This window comes from Ranitomeya imitator, chromosome 4 (genome assembly GCF_032444005.1).
Source record: "Ranitomeya imitator isolate aRanImi1 chromosome 4, aRanImi1.pri, whole genome shotgun sequence".
Classification (NCBI taxonomy): Eukaryota; Metazoa; Chordata; class Amphibia; order Anura; family Dendrobatidae; genus Ranitomeya; species Ranitomeya imitator.
The window spans coordinates 422,542,944-422,565,974 of record NC_091285.1 but is presented as its reverse complement, the minus strand read 5'-3'; the positions used below and the strand labels follow the sequence as shown (position 1 = coordinate 422,565,974).

General features: G+C 46.5%; 1 protein-coding gene across 6 annotated transcripts in view; it reads right to left on the bottom strand.

Moving 5' to 3' along the window:
* The window catches only part of IMPDH1 (inosine monophosphate dehydrogenase 1), a 224,651-nt gene that overhangs the window by 55,694 nt on the left and 145,926 nt on the right, over nucleotides 1–23,031 (bottom strand). For 4 of the 6 annotated variants that reach the window (XM_069765450.1, XM_069765447.1, XM_069765448.1 and 1 more), the window contains one exon: nucleotides 14,773–14,871. In XM_069765450.1, coding sequence (XP_069621551.1) covers nucleotides 14,773–14,871 — 99 coding nt within the window. Of the gene's footprint in view, nucleotides 1–10,939; nucleotides 10,951–14,772; nucleotides 14,872–17,107; nucleotides 17,220–23,031 lie in introns of those variants that run through there. The other 2 variants (XM_069765451.1, XM_069765453.1) reach the window with 2 other exon arrangements.

Genomic DNA, 23,031 nt, shown 5'->3' with positions numbered 1-23,031 from the left:
ATGAAAATACTTATTGATTGCTTTTGTCCGCCATTTCTAGTGCTACTCTGGTCATCCATAGCCCTTTCTTGCTGGCTCACACAGAGGACCGTTAATTCCTGTCTTAATGTAAGTCTATCAGAGCCTCATGGACTTACACTGAGAAAGTGACTTCTGGCCCAAGCAGAAGACGCTGTGGGAACCATAAGTTTACAATTGTGGTAACAGTACAGGAGTAGGCCAGAGAGGTGCTGGAAACAGCAGAAGACATCGATGGGTTACTGACTGATAACCGTGGGTAGGAGGGTGAGAAGAGCAGTGGTCTTTTAAAAACTGAGGACCCAAAGGTGCTTCTCACAAAATTAGAATATCACCAAAAAGTTAATTTCAATTCAACACAAAAAGTGACACTCATTAAATAGAGTCATTACAGAGTGATCTATTTCAAGTGTTTATTTCCGTGAATGTTGATGATTATGGCTTACAGCCAATGAAAACCCAAAAGTCATTATCTCAGTAAATTAGAATACTTTATAACACCAGCTTGAAAAATGATTTTAAAATCCAAAATGTCGGCCTACTGAACTGTATGTTCAGTAAATGCACTCAATACTTTGTCTGCCCTGTTGCATCAATTACTGCATCAATGCGGTGTGGCATGGAGGCGATCAGCCTGTGGCACTGCTGGGGTGTTATGGAAGCCCAGGTTACTTTGATAGCAGCCTTCAGCCCATCTGCATTGTTGGGTCTGGTGTCTCATCTTCCTCTTGACAATACCCCATAGATTCTTTATGGGGTTAAGGTCAGGCGAATTTGCTGGACAGGTGCCCAGTTCTGCTGGAGAATGAAATTTCCATCTCCAAAAAGCTTGTGGGCAGAGGGAAGCATGAAGTGCTCTTAGGGTCTGTGCACATGTTGTGGATCTGCAGCAGTTTTCCATGCGTTGTACAGTACCATGTAAACATATGGAAAACCAAATCCGCAGTGCACACGCTGCGGAAAATTCCACATGGAAAAGCTGCAGCTTATTTTCGGCAGCATGTCAATTCTTTGTACGTATTCTGCAACGTTTTACACCTGTTCCATAATTGGAATCAGCAGGTGTAAAGATGCAGGTAAAATGCAGGGCATTTTATTATTATTATTATTATTATTATTATACATTTTTATAGCGCCATTTATTCCATTTACGGGGCAAATATAGACAAATACATTAAACATGAGCAAATAACAAGGTACACGGGTACATAAGGAGGGAGGACCCTGCCCGCGAGGGCTCACAGTCTGCAGAGGATGGGTGAGGATACAATAGGAGAGGGTAGAGCTGGATGTGCAGCGGTTCAGTAGACTAGGGATAACTGCAGGCTGTAGGCTTGTCGGAAGAGGCGAGTCTTCAGGTTCTTTTTGAAGGTTTCTGTGGTAGGTGAGAGCTCCAGAGTATGGGGGAAGTCTTGGATGCGGTTGTGGGAAGAAGAGATGAGAGGGGAGTAGAGAAGGAGGTCTTGAGAGGATCGGAAGGTTGCGTGTAGGTAAGTACCGGGAGACCATGTCACAGATGTATGGAGGAGACTGGTTGTGGATGGCTTTGTATGTCATTGTGAGGGTTTTGAACCGGAGTCTCTGGGCGATAGGAAGCCAGTGAAGGGCTTGACATAGGGGAGAGGCTGGGGAATAGCGGGGAGACAGGTAGATTAGTCGGGCAGCAGAGTGTAGGATGGATTGGAGTGGTGCTAGAGTGCTAGAGGGGAGGCAAGAGAGTAGGAGGTTTCAGTAGGCGAGGCGGGAGATGATAAGGGCATGCACTAGCGTTTCTGCGGTGTTGCAGTCAAGGAAAGCACGGATCTGGGAAATATTTTTGAGTTTGAGACAGCAGGAGGAGGCAAGGGCTTGGATATGTGGCTCGAAAGAGGGCAGAGTCGAGGATCACCCCGAGGCAACGGCTGTGTGGGACTGGGGAAAGTGAGCAGCCATTGACACTGATGGATAGGTCTGGTGGAGGGGTAGAGTGAGATGGGGGAAAGATGATGAATTCTGTTTTGCCCATGTTCAGTTGTAGAAAGCGAGCAGAAAAGAAGGCTGAATACCTGCGGGTTTTTCAGAATCCGCGTGGAAAAATAAGCAATGGAATCCTCAACGTTAGCACATACCCTTAAATTTCCTGGTAGACGGCTGCGCTGACTTTGATCCAGATAAAACACAGTGGACCTGCACCAGCAGGTCACATGCCTCCCAAAACCATCACTGGTTGTGGAAACTTCACACTAGACCTCAAGCAGCTTGGATTGTCTGTCTCTCCACTCTTCCTCCAGACTCTGGGACCTTGATTTCCAAATGAAATGCAAAATTTACTTTCATCTGAAAACCCCACCTTGGACCACTGAACAACAGTCCAGTTCTTTTTCTCCTTGGCCCAGGTAAGACGCTTCTGGCGTTGTCTATTAGCCATGAGTGGCTTGGCACAAGGAATGCGACACTTGTAGCCTATGTCATAGATACCTCAGTGTGTGGTGGCTCTTGAAGCAATGACTCAAGCAACTCCTTGTCAATCTCCCCCAACTTTTCGAAGGGACCTTTTTAAATGCTTAGGAAGCTTTTGCAGGTGTTTTTTGTTAATTATTCTAATATACTGAGAAAATGACTTGAGTTTTCATTGGCTGTAAGCCATAATCATCAACATTAACAGAAATAAACACTAGAAATCAATCACTCTGTTTGTAATGCTATATATGAGTTTCACTTTTTGTATTGAAGAACTAAAATAGATTAACTTTTTTTGATGATATTCTAATTTTGTGAGAAGCACCCGTATGTGGAATATAATGGGATAATAAGTTTCCATGTTGTAGGCAGGCTGCCTGGTATCCATGAAAAATAACGCCCGCCAAAAATACATACGTTTTTGATGTAAATTTGACCCTTTCTGTAGAAATGGCTGAAATTTGCTAGAAAGTCACAACAAATCTGAAGCAAATGAAAAGTTGCATCAGTCCACTCCATATAAAGGGTTATGCAAAAACCCATTTGTTTGCATTGTACTCACTACTCACTATGCTACTACAAAATCAACAATGCAAACTGATCTAGCCTCAATTCTTAAGGTACCTTCACACTGAGCGACGCTGCAGCGATACCGACAACGATGTCGATCGCTGCAGTGTCGCTGTTTGGTCGCTGGAGAGCTGTCACACAGACAGCTCTCCAGCGACCAACGATGCCGGTAACCAGGGTAAACATCGGGTTACTAAGCGCAGGGCTGCGCTTAGTAACCCGATGTTTACCCTGGTTACCAGCGTAAAAGTTAAAAAAAAAAAAAAAAAAAACACTACATACTTACCTTCCGCTGTCTGTCCCCCGGCGTTCTGCTTCTCTGCGCTGTGTAAGCACAGCGGCTGGAAAGCACAGTGGTGACATCACCGCTGTGCTTTCCGGCTGGCCGGCGCTCACAGCCAGTGCAGGAAAGCACAGCGCCAGGGACAGACAGCGGAAGGTAAGTATGTAGTGTTTGTTTGTTTTTTTAACTTTTACGCTGGTAACCAGGGTAAACATCGGGTTACTAAGCGCGGCATTGCGCTTAGTAACCCGATGTTTACCCTGGTTACCAGTGAAGACATCGCTGAATCGGCGTCACACACGCCGATTCAGCGATGTCTGCAGGGAGTCCAGCGACGAAACAAAGTTCTGGACTTTCTGCAGCGACCAACGACATCACAGCAGGATCGTTCAGTGTGAAGGTACCTTTACCCAACTGTATGCAGGGACTTCCAAAAATTGCTATGCTTAAAATCTTGCAAAATCAGTAGACACTTCTGGCTTTTTTTCTTTTTTAAATTATGAAGAAGCTACATGATAACACACCCGATTTTCTAATGGGTGAGCAATGGATGAAGCACTGGCAGCAGACCATGCTCAGTACAGGGACAGCACTGCATTCTGGCAGACAGCAGAAGCTGCTATGCAGCCCAGTCCTCCATTAACAAGTACTCTGATGTTCTTTACACAACCTCCAGCTGCATATAAAAGGTAGGGGGGGGGGGGTGCAGTGTAGCAGATACATTAACCCTGCTGTTGTCTTCGGTCTGGGGAGACCGATTTTAAACTTTGGTATTTTTGGGGGTGTTCAAGATGCGGTTCTGAAACTTGTGGTTGATTGACTTAAATGAGGATGGGTCGGTCGGCCACGGGTTTCAGAGCCGCATCTTGAATATTTTAAAGAATATTGAAGTTCAAAGTCGGTCGTTTTTGACCGAAGACAACAGCAGGGTTAAAGTAATCAATCCAGCTGCACATCACAGAGCCACTTCCCCCACCCATATGTTTCAGGTACTTCTCTAACATTTCGGGCATACTACACAGGAGGGCAAGAGGGCAGGGAAAGTAGAGCAGGAAAGGAGAGAGGAAGATGCCAGGGACCGGTGACAGGCCAGCACATACGGCTTAGGAGGCAGCTTCTTGCCTTATTTTTATATTATAAGGGTAAATCCTGCTTTTTTTGGTTCCTTAAGACAATGTAATATGATTCCAAAGATCTTTTACCGATCTACGGTCATTTGACTGGCTGTTTACATGGACAGACCAAACGATGCTCAAGGAGTGATCTATACTAAATCGCCCAGCGCACACAGGCCGCCACGGTCCTCAGCAGTGTGAGTCTTGTTTACACAGGATGATGGGATGTTGCTGAGAATTAGGATTTTTTTTTAATGCCGCATAAAAGGTCATTTCACCCAACGAATGACTTTTGGCAGCATGATAATCGTGAAACAAGCGTCTTTGCGTATAATGCTAGCATACGGGAACACGTTGACACTGAATAAATGTCATCACCTAACACCTGCCCCCTACAGCAATGATTAACAAAGCTCACATATTAAATGCATGTTTGTGGTGAGCTTCTCTGCATACTGTGTAGCCCTGGCCTTATGGTGCCCTCTATTCAGTACAATATGTTCACACTGGCACCATAGCTCTCAGTGTAATTAACCTCTGCAGGTTTGTTAAGGCCAACTTTTCATCTGTTATAGGGAAGAATATCTGAATGATGTGCTATTCCAGCAATCAAATACTAAACTGAAAATAATGCAGTTGTGAAAATAACGTGAGCAGACTGCTGAACAGCCATGAAAATCAAGTGCTCCATTTCTGTATCAGATCAACAGCACTACAATAAGAACTATGTTGTACAATAATCAAATCTATAACCCAAGCAGAAAACCTTTGTCACACCTGAAGTAACATTAAAAACATCCCATGCTCCTTTCATTACCATATGAACAATACTGGAAAATCTGACATGTAAGGCTATGTGCACACGTTCAGGATTTCTTGCAGAAATTTCCTGAGCAAAACAGGAAATTTTCTGCAAGAAATCCGCATGCGTTTTTGCGGATTTGCCAATGCAATGATATAGTGGGAAATCCGCGAAATTAATGAACATGCTGCGTTTTTTACCGCGATGCGGTTTTTTCCGCAAAAAAAAAAAAAAAAAAGCATCATGTGCACAAAAATTGCGGAATTCATTCTAAACGATGGGATGCATAAAGTATGCTGTTTTTTTGCGGTTTTATAGCGAAAAAAAGCAAAAAAATCAGCAGCGTGTGAACACAGCCTAAAACTCGGGAAAGTTTTCTAACACTAAGGGTATGTGCACATGTTGCAGATTTGCCTGCAGAATTTTCTGCAGTTTCTGCATCTCTTTGCCAGAAAACACGTGAAAAAATCCACGCGGCTTTGATGTGTTTTTTTCATGCGGATTTGTCTGTGTTTTTGTAAGCTAAATAAAGATCTATTGTTGAAAAAAAAAAAAAAAAAAAAGAATTGTGATGTCATTTCTTGTCCAACTTCTTCATTTACATACTCCATTGAAGAATAATGTTTACACACACAGAAAGATAGATCAATAGATAGCTATATCTATCATCCATTTATTATCTAGCTATAGATATATCTATCTATAGATAGATATATCTACAGTAGTAAAAAAACGGAAGGCAGCACTCCAAAAAGTAGTTTTAAAATAAGGTGGACTTTATTAGGTCCACTTGTGGATGGAAGCTGCCTTCCATTTTTTTTGGCAAGTATGGATTGATTGCTAGGAGACTTTGCACCCCTTTAACTTTTAGTGCTGTTCCATTTTTTCTAACTAGATATATCTATAGATAGATAAATACCAAGCCCATGCTTAGTAACAAACATAATTAAATAGTACATAAAGAGTTAAATAAAGACAAAATCTGTGTTAGGCTAGGGTCACACTTGCGAGAAACTCGCCCAAGTCTCGCACCTCAATACCCGGCGCCGGCACTTGGGACCGAAGCGTTGAGCTGCATAAAAATACATGCAACCGCACGCTCCGGTCCAGAGTGCCGGCTGCAGTGCCAGGTATTGATGCGAAAGACTCGGGCGAGTTCCTCACAAGTGTGACCCTGGCCTTAAACGCAATATCTGTTTAATTTATTTAAAAAAAAAAAAAAAAAAATGGTGTGGGCTCCAGCACAATTTTCTGTGCCAGAGAGGAATGGGGCCGATGTTTACAGCCTTGGAAGGGGTGAATACCCATGGATCTTCGTAGGCTAGGAATATCAGCCCGCAGCTGTTTATTTAGTATTTACTGGCTATTAAAATAGCTGCACATCCATGCCAGGGTCACAGGAGATATTATCTTGTGCAAGGAGGTGTTAGAGCAGGGGTCCCCAACTCCAGTCCTCAAGGCCCACCAACATGTCATGTTTTCAGGATTTCCTTAGTCTTGCCCAGGTAATAATTGCATCACCTGTGCAATGCAAAGGAAATCCTGAAAACATGACCTGTTGGTGGGACTTGACGACTGGAGTCGGGGACCCCTGTGTTAGAGCATATGGTTGTGGCCAGGCTCCGTGCCTTTGATCATGTAAACTACCCTGGGGTGTTGTCCAATTGTTAATTTATCCCAAATAAGGACCCACAATCCTTCTCACCTGATCCTTTACTCAGTCCTATAAATTTTGTAGCATCTTAAGGGGTGCACGTGTGTGGGGTCAGGCACGCGCATTCCTGCAGCAAAGCATTACGCAGCTAAGCATAAAGACGGCACAGTTATTTCAATGGCAGGAGTCAGAATCCCACTCTATGCATCTGTCTCTTATAGGCATGTCTGCTGAATAAGCACTTCTTATTACTTGGACCTAGCTTTTCTACTAACCCATCTTAAGGTACCGTCACACTGAACGATATCGCAGCGTCCTGGCTAGCGATATCGTTCAGTTTGACACACAGCAGCGATCAGAATCCTGCTGTGATGTCGTTGGTCGCTGCAGAAAGTCCAGCACTTTATTTCGTCGCTGGACTTCCTGCTGACATCGCTGAATCGGCGTGTGTGACGCCGATTCAGCGATGTCTTTGCTGGTAACCAGGGTAAACATCGGGTTACTAAGCGCAGGGCCGCACTTAGTAACCCGATGTTTACCCTGGTTATCAGCGTAAAAGTAAAAAACAAACACTACATACTTACCTTCCGCTGTCTGTCCCTCGGCGCTCTGCTTCTCTGCCCTGTGTAAGCAGAGCGTTGACGTCACCGCTGTGCTTACACAGGGCAGAGAAGCAGAGCGCCGAGGGACAGACAGCGGAAGGTAAGTATGAGGGTTTTTTTTTTTCACTTTTACGCTGGTAACCAGGGTAAACATTGGGTTACTAAGCGCGGCCCTGCGCTTAGTAACCTGATGTTTACCCTGGTTACCGGCATAGTTGGTCGCTGGAGAGCTGTCTGTGTGACAGCTCTCCAGCGACGCTGCAGCGATCCGGATCGTTGTCGGTATCGCTGCAGCGTCGCTTAGTGTGACGGTACCTTTACTCCTTCACAATGTTTACCTATGCCCTTACAGTGTTTGCTCCACTAATCCTCTCTCTCCTTCGCTATCACAAACCCCAGCACTCTAACCTAATAATCATCTCCCCTTCCCTCTTACCTACCCACCTGTCATCTACTGACCTGCTCCTCAAACTCAAATCTGTTTTAATAAAACAAGCCGGCCACTCTTTCTCCCACCTGCTCCCCCTTTCTCTGCTTCTCCTCACTGCTGTAGACATATCTCCCAACCTTGGACCCCCACAGCTCATACCTCACATTACTACCCCCTCCTACCTCTCCCTATCCAACATGAACTTCCGCAATCTTTCCAACATAAAACCCGTGCCCCTGACGCCCACCCCCCTGCTCCCTCTCTCTGGAGCACTCTGGAATGCCCGCTCAATCTGCAATAAGCTTTATGTGATTCATGACCTTTTTCTGTCTCGCAATCTTACCTTCCTTGGCCTCACAGAAACATGGCTGACACCCTCCAACACCGCCTCCCCTGCTGCGCTGTGTTACGGCGGCCTCCATTTCACCCACACCCCTCATCCCGGCAACAGACATGGTGGAGGAGTGGGTCTCCTTTCTTCACACTGCACCTTTAACACAATCCCACCTCTTCCCTCCCCTCTTTTGAAGTCCACTCTGTCCGCATCTACTCTCCCTCCAACCTCCAAGTGGCCGTCATATACCGTCCTCGGGGCCCAGCCACTGCATTTATTGACCAATTCTCCACCTGGCTTCTTCACTTTCTCTCTGCTGACATTCCCACCATCATCATGGGTGACTTCAACATCCCCATTGATACCCTCCAGCCAACAGCCTCCAAACTTCTGTCTCTTACTTCATCCTTTGGACTTACTCAGTGGTCCTCCGCAGCCACCCACACAGAGACACTAGACCTTGTCTTCACCCTTCTCTGCTCTCTAGCTAACTTCACCACCTCCCCTCTCCCTCTATCCCACCACCATCTGCTCACCTTTTCATCCATGTCCTCCTCACCGGTCACCCATGTCCAGCAACATGCGCACCCCAGCAGAAACCTTGCACACCTAGACACCCACACACTCTCTGACTCCATATCCTCACTTCACAACACAGACAGTGCCGCTGCTTTCTACAATGCCACTCTCGCATCAGCTATTGACACGGTTGCCCCCATCAATAGACAACCTTGGCACAATAACACCACTAAAAAGCTCCGGCAAGTGTCCAGAGTTGCAGAGCGGCGTTGGAAGAAAACACACTCGCAGGATGACTTCACTGCATTCAAACAAGCAACACTCGCTTTTAAATCTACTCTCACCTCTGCTAAACAGGCCTACTTCACAACCCTCGTAGCTTCCTTATCCCACAACCCCAGTTATTCAAAACCTTTAACTCCCTCCTCCGCCCCCTCATCTCTGCTGAGGACTTTGCCACACACTTTAAAAATAAGATCAACCAGACAAGGCAAGTCTTCATTGTCCAACCACCACAACCCCTTAGTATACCAGACCAATGCCCAAACCCCATAACCTCCCTATCCAACATCACTGAAAGGGGGCTTAATTGTCTCCTCTCCAAATCGCACCTCCTCCCCAACCTCACCACCACTCTTAGCCCATCCCTAACCCACCTCTTCAACCTATCACTAACTTCTGGCACCTTCCCGTCTGCTTTCAAACATGCCACAATCATGCCTATCCTTAAAAAGCCAACCCTCGACCGAACTGCTATGTACAGCTATCGCCCAATATCGCTGCTCCCATTAGCTTCCAAACTCCTGGAGCAGCATGTCCACTCTGAACTTTCCTCATCTAACTTGCTCTTTGACAATCTACAGTCTGGTTTCCGCCTCCATCACTCAACTGAGACAGCCCTGACCAAAATCACTAACGACCTACTTACCGCCAAAGCTAATGCACAATACTCTGTACTCCTCCTTCTAGACCTGTCCTCTGCTTTCGACACAGTTGACCACTGCCTCCTACTACAGATCCTCTCCTCCTTTGGCATAAAAGACCTTGCCCTATCCTGGATTGCCTCGTACCTTTCCATCCGCACATTCAGCATCTCCCACACTACCTCCTCATCCCACCCTCTTTCTGTTGGAGTCCCCCAAGGCTCTGTTATAGGACCCCTATTCTTAATCTATACACTTGGCCTGGGACAACTCAAAGTCCCATGGATTCCAGTACCACCTCTATGCTGAGGACACTCAGATCTACCTCGCTGGCCCAGACGTCACGGCTCTGCTGTCCAGAATCCCAGAGTGTCTATCTGCCATATCCTCCTCAAACTCAATGTGGACAAATCTGAACTCATCATCTTTCCTCTATCCCATAGATCGTCCTTACCTGACCTATCTATCACAATCAACGACATCATGCTTTCCCCCGTACCGGAAGTCTGCTGCCTCAGAGTAACCTTTGACTCTGCCCTGTCTTTCAAACCGCACATCCAAGCTCTGTCCACCTCCTGTCGCCTCCAGCTCAAAAATATCTCCAGAATCCGTCCTTTCCTCAACCGTCAATCTACTAAAATGCTTGTGCATGCCCTCATCATCTCCCGCCTAGACTACCGCAACATCCAGTCCATCCTTAACTCTGCTGCCCGACTAATTAATCTCTCTCCTCGCTACTCCTCCGCTTCCCCCCTCTGCAAATCTCTTCACTGGCTCTCATTCCCTCAGCGTATCCAGTTCAAATTACTAATACCGACCTACAAAGCCACCCATAACCTGCCTCCTCCATATATCTCTGAATTAATCTCCCGATATCTTCCCTCACGTAATCTCCGGTCCTCCCAAGACCGCCTTCTCTCCTCATCCAACCGCCTCCAAGACTTCTCCAGAATATCCCCCATCTTCTGGAATTCTCTGCCCCAACACATCCGACTATCAACCACATTCGGATCCTTCAGACGGAACCGGAAAATCCATCTCTTTAGGAAAGCCTACAGCCTGCACTGACCCCGATGCCTCCTCACCAATACCGGAGCTACAGCCTCACCAAAACCGGAGCTCCTGCACCCCTCAACTTATTGTCTCCTCCCCCATAATCCTGTAGAATGTAAGCCCGCAAGGGCATGGTCCTCGCCCCTCTGTATAAGTCCTTCATTGTTAGTTTGTTTACTGTAAGCGATATCTGTAACTTGTATGTAAGGCTACGTTCACACTAGCGTTTCCCGTTTTGCGTCGTGTTTGCGTCGTGCGACGCAGCGGCGACGCATGCGTCCCTATATTTAACACGGGGGACGCATGCGTCTTATTGTGCTGCGTTGTGCGACGCATGCGTCTTTTTTGCCGCAAGCGTCGGACCAAGAAAACGCAACAAGTTGCATTTTTCTTGCGTCCAAATTTCGGCAAAAAACGACGCATGCGTTGCAAAACGCAGCGTTTTTGCGTGCGTTTTGGCGCGTTTTTGCGTGCGTTGCGTCGCCGACGCAGCGGCGCACAACGCTAGTGTGAACGTAGCCTAACCCATTCTCATGTACAGCACCATGGAATCAATGGTGCTATATAAATAAATAATAATAAAATTACATGGATTACATCGGATCAGGGCGTATACTTTTCTTGGTTTGTTTTTTTTTTTCTTACAGGTGATCAAGAGCTTTGGGGATTAACTGTATACAAAGCCACACACACACAGCCAATCGGCACCACGCACACAAAGATAGAGATATATATATAGAGATATATATATAGAGATATATATATAGAGATAGAGATATATAGAGATAGATATATATATATATATATATATATATATATATATATATATATATATATATATATATATATATATATATAGATATATATAGATATATATAGATATAGCCACACACACACACATATCAAGCCACACACACACACACACACATATCAAGCCACACACACACACACACATATCAAGCCACACACACACACACATATCAAGCCACACACACACACATATCAAGCCACACACACACACATATCATGCCACACACACACACACACACACATATCAAGCCACACACACACACACATCAAGCCACACACACACACATCAAGCCACACACACACACATCAAGCCACACACACACACATCAAGCCACACACACACACACATCAAGCCACACACACACACATCAAGCCACACACATCAAGCCACACACACACACATCAAGCCACACACACACACATCAAGCCACACACACACATCAAGCCACACACACACACATCAAGCCACACACACACACATCAAGCCACACACACACATCAAGCCACACACACACATCAAGCCACACACACATATCAAGCCACACACACATATCAAGCCACACACACATATCAAGCCACACACACATATCAAGCCACACACACATATCAAGCCACACACATACATATCAAGCCACACACATACATATCAAGCCACACACATACATATCAAGCCACACACACATATCAAGCCACACACACATATCAAGCCACACACATACATATCAAGCCACACACATACATATCAAGCCACACACACACACACACATATAAAGCCACACACACACACATATATATAAAGCCACACATACACACATATATAAAGCCACACACACACATATAAAGCCACACACACACATATATAAAGCCACACATACACACATATATAAAGCCACACACACACATATAAAGCCACACACACACACATATATATAAAGCCACACACACATATATAAAGCCACACACACATATATAAAGCCACACACACATATATAAAGCCACACACACATATATAAAGCCACACACACATATATAAAGCCACACACACATATATAAAGCCACACACACATATATAAAGCCACACACACATATATAAAGCCACACACACATATATAAAGCCACACACACATATATAAAGCCACACACACATATATAAAGCCACACACACATATATAAAGCCACACACACACACACACATATATATATATATATATAAAGCCACACACACACACACACACTCTCCCCCCTCCCGATCTGCAGCGTTTCTTGCAGGCACATCCGCAGTAAAACCGCAGATCTTTTTTAAACCTGCGGTTTTGCTGCGGATTGCTCTGACACAATGGAAGTCAATGGGTGCAGAAAAGCTGCAGATCTGCAAAAAGAATTGACATGCTGCGGAAAAAATAACGCTGCGATTCCGCACGTTTTTTCCGCAGCATGTGCACACCAAATGTCAATTTCAGATAGAATAACATTGCTTGTGCACTACACTGTGGATTTGATGCAATTCCGCATGTCCAAAAAAGCTGCAGATCCGCATCTATATCCGCAAAGTGTGCACATAGCCTAAACATGCATCCATGCTGGAACGCTTCTCTTCTTTTGCGGTAGAATCTATCACAGAAATCACAGGCTTGTCCTCCAATTACTGAAGCAGATTTGCTGTTAGAACTGCCATTCAATGGGGATAGGACAGGTATAGCGCCTGCTGTGGATCCTGAGTGGAATCTGCCCCAATAAAAGACATGTTGATTATAGACGCTGCTTTTTGTGGTGGGAAAAAAAAAATCTACAGCTCTATTAACAGCAATTCTGAAATTCCAGTAAAAACAATGAGATCCTATTTTTTGAATTGCAAAAAAAAAAAAAAAATGCAGACAATTTGTATTTTTTTTTTTATCTTGTGTTTTGTTGTTTAGGCTTCTTATATACATACCGTTGTTTTGTGGCCAATAGATTTCTATGGGGCCGCAATAATTTTACGGTGCGCCGTATGGCAGCGAGAGACGTATTTATGGCGAGAGACGTTATTGCGGCAGACCATGAAAATTGCAGCGATACGGCCTGCAAAAAAGGCCCGCAATAAAGGGCAAAAAAAAAAAAAAACCAGTATGTGCAAAAGAAGCCTAAGGGTATGTGTCCATGTTCAGGATTGCATCAGGATTTGGTCAGTATTTTTCATCAGTATTTGTAAGCCAAAACCAGGAGTGGAACAATTAGCGGAACAGTATAATAGAAACATATGCACCACTTCTGTATTTATCACCCACTCCTGGTTTTGGCTTACAAAAACTGATGGAAAACCCTGACCAAATCCTGAGGCACTCCTGAACGTGGACACATACCCTTAGTGTTCAGATTTTTCATCAATGTGGCTTATTGAGATGTTGCAGATGCATGAAATGCGATTTTTTTTTTAAATAAAAAAAGATTCAAAATTTGGAGCAACTGCAGTCTACTCCCCCTTTCCAGAGTGAGTTTATGTAGTCCAGTTAATTTTGCTTATTTTTTGTGGAAAAGATAAAGATAGGTAAAACAAAGGCAATTTTTTTTTACATAATTATGAATGAACCATGTGAGCCACTTTAATGAATTTCGGGGAAAAAAAAATAGCAAAATCTACAAGCCAAAAAAAGGAAAGGGACCACAAAAAAAATCAACCACAATGAATATAATGAACTGAGCCCTATAAATTGACGGTTTTGGGGAAAGTTAAAAAACCCAGTGTGAATATACCCAATGCTGCTTTCATACATCCACGGGTCATGGTCCAACCATGGGTCTTCCCACCTGAAATCAACAGCATCATGGGCAGGAGACCTGTGGCCTGGGAGTGCATGCCTGCATGACACATGGTTGTGTGAATCTAGTCTAAGGAGGATAAAAAAAACCATCTTACATCAGGCGATATATGCTGGCATAGGATTTGCACCAATTTGAGGGGTAAATTAGAATCAAATTTGACAAGCTAAAAGAGACCCTGCCTCTCCAAGTCCATCCACTGCTGAAAGAATTGTTGAAAGCACCGTAAAAAGCCCCAACTTATGGTACAAATATGCTGGGTGCTAAACAGACTTTTCCAGTCTGAAAACTTGTGTACAGACCTAAGTGAATTGTAATGTGCTGCGGAATATGTTGGCGCTATATAAATAAAAAATATTATTATTATTATTATAAGTGAAACTCCATTAATATCTCTAATAAGCGATAATCTGCTGCTTACTTGTATGTAAGTCCATCTGAATTCACGAAAAGCTGTTGAGCTGTAAGACCATCTTCTGGGACATATCCAGTACCACCACTAATCAAGTAGTCCGCCATGCTGGAAGAAAAAAAAAAACGCCAAGATTAACAGATTTAGTAAATATTCAGGAAGCCATTTTAGAAGCCTGTTATGCCAGTAGCTTGCTCCACTTATTTTTGAAACACCCTGTACTTGTATTAGGCAATTTGTGCTCCAGCTCTGAAGCCGATGCACATTCTGGACGAAAGTTTAACAGATGTCCCAGCACCAGGGTAAAAGCCATACCCAAGACTCCTATGAAGTCATGGTTAGACGTGAGCAAAACTGTTCACAGGACCCTAGTCCAACGGCCAAATCGGTAATCAGTGGCAGCAGGGCCAGAGCCCTACAGACTGCCTGGCATCTTGGGCACCTCTTCTGATTAGTAGGCCGAGGTGCAAAATGTAAAGAGGACCTGTCGTCTCCAATCCTGAGAAGTCTGCTTCAGTAAATGCTTGTATTCCCTATTAAATAATTTAGGGGCATCTTTCTGTGTTGTGCTCCTATAATTTCATGAATAATGAGAATAGGAGCTGATTGGCGGGGGTGTCTGAGCCCCACTGGTTTCATATCTTAATATTACCATATACGCTTGAAGAAGCCCTTTAAACTTGCACGCAATTCTACTCAGTTGTACATGTACCTAAGGCTACTTTCACACTAGCGTCGGTACAGGGCCGTCGTGCTGCGTTGGCCTGACGTACCGACACCATACTGTGCAAGCGCCGCACAACGGGGGCAGCGGATGCAGTTTTTCAACGCATCCGCTGCCCCAGTGTGAGTTGCGGGGAGGTGGGGGCGGAGTTCAGGCCGCGCATGCGCGGTCGGAAATGGCGGATACGACGCAGCAAAAAAACGTTACATTTAACTTTTTTGCTGCCGATGGTCCGCCACAACACAATGCAACCGTCGCACGACGGTTGCGACGTGTGTCAATGCGTCGCTAATGTTAGTCTATGGGGAAAAAACACATCCTGCAGACAACTTTGCAGGATGCATTTTTTCCCCTAAACAACGCATTGCGACGTATTCCAAACGTAGCTAGTGTGAAAGTAGCCTAACGGATGGATTAAAACATAGTAAGTTCATCTTCTACAAAAGGCCATAAAGAAGCAGATGGAGCAGCTATGGTTTGGTCATAAGGAACAGCACGTGTGCCACTGGGTGCAATGCCAAGCACCAGATCATTTCCTTCTGTATCATTAATATACATCTTACATAAGCATGTCAAAAAAGTAAAAGTGTAAGCCCCCATCCAACAGAAGCTCCCCAGTCAGCACACATGGATGGACTAGGAATCATATGGTGGTAACTGTATGTTATACCCCACACCAAAGGCAGATTGTACAGACACATAGGAACCACAGTGGCATCTGTGCATCTACAGCAGACCCCCCCGCACACAGGGCGGTATACTGCAGCCCCCCCCCCCGCACACACGGCGGTATACGGCAGCCCCGCGCGCGCGCGCACACAGGGCGGTATACGGCAGCCCCCGCACACACGGCGGTATACGGCAGCCCCCGCACACACAGGGCGGTATACGGCAGCCCCCGCACACACAGGGCGGTATACGGCAGCCCCCGCACACACAGGGCGGTATACGGCAGCCCCCGCACACACAGGGCGGTATACGGCAGCCCCCGCACACACAGGGCGGTATACGGCAGCCCCCGCACACACAGGGCGGTATACGGCAGCCCCCGCACACACAGGGCGGTATACGGCAGCCCCCGCACACACAGGGCGGTATACGGCAGCCCCCCGCACACACAGGGCGGTATACGGCAGCCCCCGCACACACAGGGCGGTATACGGCAGCCCCCGCACACACAGGGCGGTATACGGCAGCCCCCCGCACACACAGGGCGGTATACGGCAGCCCCCGCACACACAGGGCGGTATACGGCAGCCCCCGCGCACACACGGCGGTATACGGCAGCCCCCGCACACACAGGGCGGTATACGGCAGCCCCCGCACACACAGGGCGGTATACGGCAGCCCCCGCACACACAGGGCGGTATACGGCAGCCCCCGCACACACAGGGCGGTATACGGCAGCCCCCGCACACACGGCGGTATACGGCAGCCCCCGCAGTCTCTATACACAGGTTCCCGGAGCGGAGATGGAGGCGCAGCACAGCCCGTAACCTGCTGCCATCACCACACGGCGGACATGCGGCTTCCCGGCCTTTGTTGCACCGAGCTCCGCTATGGAGCCGCGCACCCCGCAGCCGCTCCCTCCCCACAGACAAGGACACGTAATACACACACTGCAGAACACGTGCGTCCCGGGGAGGACGATCCTCACAAGCAGCCGCAATCACGGAGCCCAGTCCTGAGGAATAACGGCCACAGCGCCGAACGGAGACACCTAAAGCCAAAACCCCGGAGCGGGGCCTGCCCAAACCAAGCCACGCCCCCTTAGGTTACATAGCCCCGCCTCCTCTTTACAAAAAAAAAAAACACGCGTTGTGCAAGGCGTCAATCATCACAGTCTCCCCCATCGGGGCGGTAATGGAGAGCGCTACACCAACACTCATTTGTCTCCAAATGCTCGTCACCTTAGTGACTCCCAGGACCGAGGCGAACAAGCATGCGCCCTGCAGGGGAACGCGCGACAAGGCCACGTGGGAAGCGGAAGCAAACAGCAGCAACACGTGGGCAAAAGAGGAGAGAGCAGAGCACGCGCTGGAACACCTGCAGAATATATAATGTCCATGATCCCTCAGCGTACACTGGCCGTGCTGCATGAGCGCCCACTGTGGGCCCTCCAGGGGCAGCGCGGAGTACAAGACACTAGGGACACCTGTCCTGTCAGCGAGGACCTGCTATAGAGCTAAAGGGGGCGGCTTCAGTATGCGGGATGTATCTACTATATAAGGGTATGTTCACACGTTCAGGATTTCCATCCTTTTTTTTTCAGGACAGTTTTTTTTAAAAAACTGCAGCTCTTGGCAGAAAACGCAGGTCCTTTTTTTGGTCCTTTTTTTGTCCTTTTTTGATGCGTTTTTTGATGCGTTTTTTTATCCTTTTTTTATGCAGTTTTCTATGCAGAGACTGTGTGTTTCCTAGGAAGCTTTTTAGGGCTAAAATGGCTGAAAATACCCTACCCCTAACCCTACCCCTAACCCTACCCCTATTCTAACCTTAGTGAAAAAAAAAAAAAAAATTCTTAATTTTTTTATTGTCCCTACCAATGGGGGTGACAAAGTGGGGGGGGTGTCATTTACTATTTTTTTATTTTGATCACTGAGATAGGTTATATCTCAGTGATCAAAATGCACTTTGGAGCGAATCTGCCGGCCGGCAGATTCGGCGGGCGCACTGCGCATGCGCCCGCCATTTTGCAAGATGGCGGCGCCCAGGGAGAAGACGGCCGGACGGACACCGGGACGCCGGGTAAGTATAAGGGGGGGGGGGGCATCGGAGCACTGGGGGGGGGCATCGGAGCACGGGGGGGGGGCATCGGAGCACGGGGGTGGGGGATCGGAGCACGGGGGGGCAGCCACACTCCGCCCACGCACTTCCGCCCGCTCCCCCGCACTTCCTGCTGCAGCGGTTCTGCACATCAAATCGCAGTAAAACCCGCAGATATATTTTTGATCTGCGGGTTTTACTGCGATTTTGACCTCACAATGGAGGTCTATGGGTGCAGAACCGCTGCGGTTCAGGAAAAAGAAGTGACATGCTCCTTCTTTTTTGCCGCAGCTATTCTGCGCGGCTTTTTAAACGAAATTACGGATCATGTGCACAGCAGTGACTGTTTTCCATAGCGTTACATTGTTATGTACCCTGCATGGAAAACAGCTGCGGAACCGCAGCGGCGAAACCGCTGCGGTTCCGCAGTAAAAAACGCACTGTGTGAACATGGCCTAACTGTCTAAGGTCCGCTTCCGTCTGTCTGTCTTTGTCACGGAAATCCCAAGTTGCTGATCGGTCGCGGCAAAACGGCCACGACCAATCAGCGACAGGCACAGTCCAGCGGCAAAATGGCTGCTCCTTACTCCCCGCAGTCAGTGCCCGCAGTCGAGGCCTTTCCCGCTTCTTGTGACGTTTCGGTGACCGGTCCATGCATTGCGACATGATGACATAACGATTGATAAAATACACTGGCGCTATAAATAGAAGTAAGGACTGCCGATATATCAGACGGATACTGCGCCCAATCTGTCAATAAAACACCGGTCAGTATGGAGCAGTATACAAGGTGTATATACTCGGTGTCAGAAGTGCACTGCCCCAGCTGCTAACAGCGAGGCCGGCTTCCCCAGCACAGCGGTCAGTATGGAGCAGTATACAAGGTGTATATACTCGGTGTCAGAAGTGCACTGCCCCAGCTGCTAACAGCGAGGCCGGCTTCCCCAGCACAGCGGTCAGTGTGGAGCAGTATACAGAGTGTATATACTCGGTGTCAGAAGTGCACTGCCCCAGCTGCTAACAGCGAGGCCGGCTTCCCCAGCACAGCGGTCAGTGTGGAGCAGTATACAGAGTGTATATACTCGGTGTCAGAAGTGCACTGCCCCAGCTGCTAACAGCGAGGCCGGCTTCCCCAGCACAGCGGTCAGTGTGGAGCAGTATACAGAGTGTATATACTCGGTGTCAGAAGTGCACTGCCCCAGCTGCTAACAGCGAGGCCGGCTTCCCCAGCACAGCGGTCAGTATGGAGCAGTATACAAGGTGTATATACTCGGTGTCAGAAGTGCACTGCCCCAGCTGCTAACAGCGAGGCTGGCTTCCCCAGCACAGCGGTCAGTATGGAGCAGTATACAAGGTGTATATACTCGGTGTCAGAAGTGCACTGCCCCAGCTGCTAACAGCGAGGCCGGCTTCCCCAGCACAGCGGTCAGTGTGGAGCAGTATACAGAGTGTATATACTTGGTGTCAGCAGTGCACTTCCCCGCCTCCTTACAGGCTTCCTCAGCACACTGGTCAGTATGGAGCAGTATACAGAGTGTATATACTCGGTGTCAGCAGTGCACTTCCCCTGGCTCCTCACAGTGAGGCCGGAGTCCCCAGCACACCGGTCATTTTTGAGCAGTATACAGAGTGTATATACTCGGTGTCAGCAGTGCACTTCCCCTGGCTCCTCACAGTGAGGCCGGAGTCCCCAGCACACCGGTCAGTATGGCGCAGTATACAGAGTGTATATACTCGGTGTCAGCAGTGCACTGCCCGGCTCCTCACAGTGAGGCCGGAGTCCCCAGCACACCGGTCAGTATGGAGCAGTATACGGGGTGTATATATTACATATATGTGTCGGCAGATGCACTGACTACTTCTTGCATGTAATATAGTGTTCCCACTGAGGGGTTTAACATGTGTCTTACTCCCAATAATTTGATTAGTTACCCCTTCCAAATCCAGGAACGACATTTGATTGACATCCCATCTGTGGGTAAATTTAATTCCATATTCATTTGCATTGATATATTCAATAAATTACACGCAAGAAGTAGTCACCCAGGACATACCATTAAATCTCAAAAACCTGACCTGCACATCCAAACATAGACTGAGTGTGAACAGGTGCTGAACCCAGAGTCGCCAACTCGTATATAGTTAAATAAATAGAGAAGAGGTTTTTACATGTACCCATTCAGATGGAGACGTTTATTCTCAGAGAGGTAGGTCAAGCGTAGGACCTCGTATAAGAGAGATGCCTTAACGTGGCTACGAGGTACACATAAAATTGGCCATTTTTGTGCGCTAAAAGCTCTCATTTTTCATATTTCTAGTGCAGTAATGCAGTTCAAATTTCGTTTTTTCAAGTTTGCATGTTTTGGCGCTGCAGTGTGCTGCCCTATTTATTTAACTATATACGAGTTGGCGACTCTGGGTTCAGCACCTGTTCACACTCAGTCTATGTTTGGATGTGCAGGTCAGGTTTTTGAAATGTATTCTCTAGCCTTCTGATCGTGCACTCCCCGCCTCCTAGCTTCAGGTGTTTTAATTATAGTAGGTCCAATACCCCTCCACATAGAGAGAGAATTTGAGTCCAAGAAGAGGTTTTCACATGTACCCATTCAGATGGAGACGTTTATTCTCAGTGAGGTAGGTCAAGCGTAGGGCCTCGTATAAGAGAGATGCCTTAACGTGGCTACGAGGTACACATAAAATTGGCCATTTTTGTGCGCTAAAAGCTCTCATTTTTCATATTTCTAGTGCAGTAATGCAGTTCAAATTTCGTTTTTTCAAGTTTGCATGTTTTGGCGCTGCAGTGTGCTGCCCTATTTATTTAACTATACCATTAAATCTATCCCGGTGGGAGAATATACAAGATTAAAGAGAAATTGTAGTGGGGAAATAGAGAGAGGGAATTTCATCATTTGGGGGCCAGGCTAAAGAAGCGAGAGTATCCCAATTGGACTTTGGAAAGAGCCCGTAGAATAGTAGGAAGTAAGTCCAGAGATAGCCTCCTTAGATCCGATATAGAAAATAGAGAGGGCAAAGAAAAAAGGAAAAATAAGCCATATGTCTGTTTTCAGTATAGAACTCAATTTCTTGAAATTAAAAATATAATTCTAAAAAGGCTGCCCATTCTGCAGGAGGATGATATGCTCTCAGAAATTCTAAAAGATGGACTGAATGTAGTAGCAAGGAGAGCGCCAACGATTGGTAGTATGTTATCCCCGAGTTTTTTTGCTCCTCAGTCGGTATCGAAAACCTGGTTAGAATGTAGGGTTTTTTTCAAGTGTGGTGTTACCGCATGTAGTACCTGTCGAAATGTCGTAATTAATTTCGTAGCTTTGCTCATTTAAATGAAACGCTATGTATAGATGTGAGGGGAGGAATTTCCGTTCAGGACCTGCAGCTCTAGTCAGGTGACGTGAACTGCTTTCAGGATTGGTCCGGGAACATTAGAAACGAAGGGTTGTGTCTCACATAAAACTATGCATTGATTAAGATCGGAATCGATCGAAACGTGTCGCATATTTCTCTGTACCTGAGCATTCGCATGTACGCAAGGATCCATTGAATTGGAAAATTTTAAAGGATTAATAAAGAATCACTTTTTTTATGGAGCTGGAACGCCTTTTCTTCTGTTGCTGTTGTTACTACTCATCCTGGTCTTTGACGAAGTTCCGAGCACCTGCGTCTGATCGGTGAGCTGGCTGTGGTTTCACAAACCACAATTTTACATTCATTGCTTATTTGTATATATTACATGTACAGTGGGGCAAAAAAGTATTGTCAGTCAGCAATAGTGCAAGTTCCACCACTTAAAAAGATGAGAGGCGTCTGTAATTTACATCATAGGTAGTCCTCAACTATGGGAGACAAACTGAGAAAAAAAAATCCAGAAAATCACATTGTCTGTTTTTTGTTAACATTTTATTTGCATATTATGGTGGAAAATAAGTATTTGGTCAGAAACAAAATTTCATCTCAATACTTTGTAATATATCCTTTGTTGGCAATGACAGAGGTCAAACGTTTTCTGTAAGTCTTCACAAGGTTGCCACACACTATTGTTGGTATGTTGGCCCATTCCTCCATGCAGATCTCCTCTAGAGCAGTGATGTTTTTGGCTTTTTGCTTGGCAACACGGACTTTCAACTCCCTCCAAAGGTTTTCTATAGGGTTGAGATCTGGAGACTGGCTAGGCCACTCCAGGACCTTGAAATGCTTCTTACGAAGCCATTCCTTCGTTGCCCTGGCGGTGTGCTTTGGATCATTGTCATGTTGAAAGACCCAGCCACGTTTCATCTTCAATGCCCTTGCTGATGGAAGGAGGTTTGCACTCAAAATCTCACGTTACATGGCCCCATTCATTCTTTCATGTACCCGGATCAGTCATCCTGGCCCCTTTGCAGAGAAACAGCCCCAAAGCATGATGTTTCCACCACCATGCTTTACAGTAGGTATGGTGTTTGATGGATGCAACTCAGTATTCTTTTTCCTCCAAACACGACAAGTTGTGTTTCTACCAAACAGTTCCAGTTTGGTTTCATCAGACCATAGGACATTCTCCCAAAACTCCTCTGGATCATCCAAATGCTCTCTAGCAAACTTCAGACGGGCCCGGACATGTACTGGCTTAAGCAGTGGGACACGTCTGGCACTGCAGGATCTGAGTCCATGGTGGCGTAGTGTGTTACTTATGGTAGGCCTTGTTACATTGGTCCCAGCTCTCTGCAGTTCACTCACTAGGTCCCCCCGCGTGGTTCTGGGATTTTTGCTCACCGTTCTTGTGA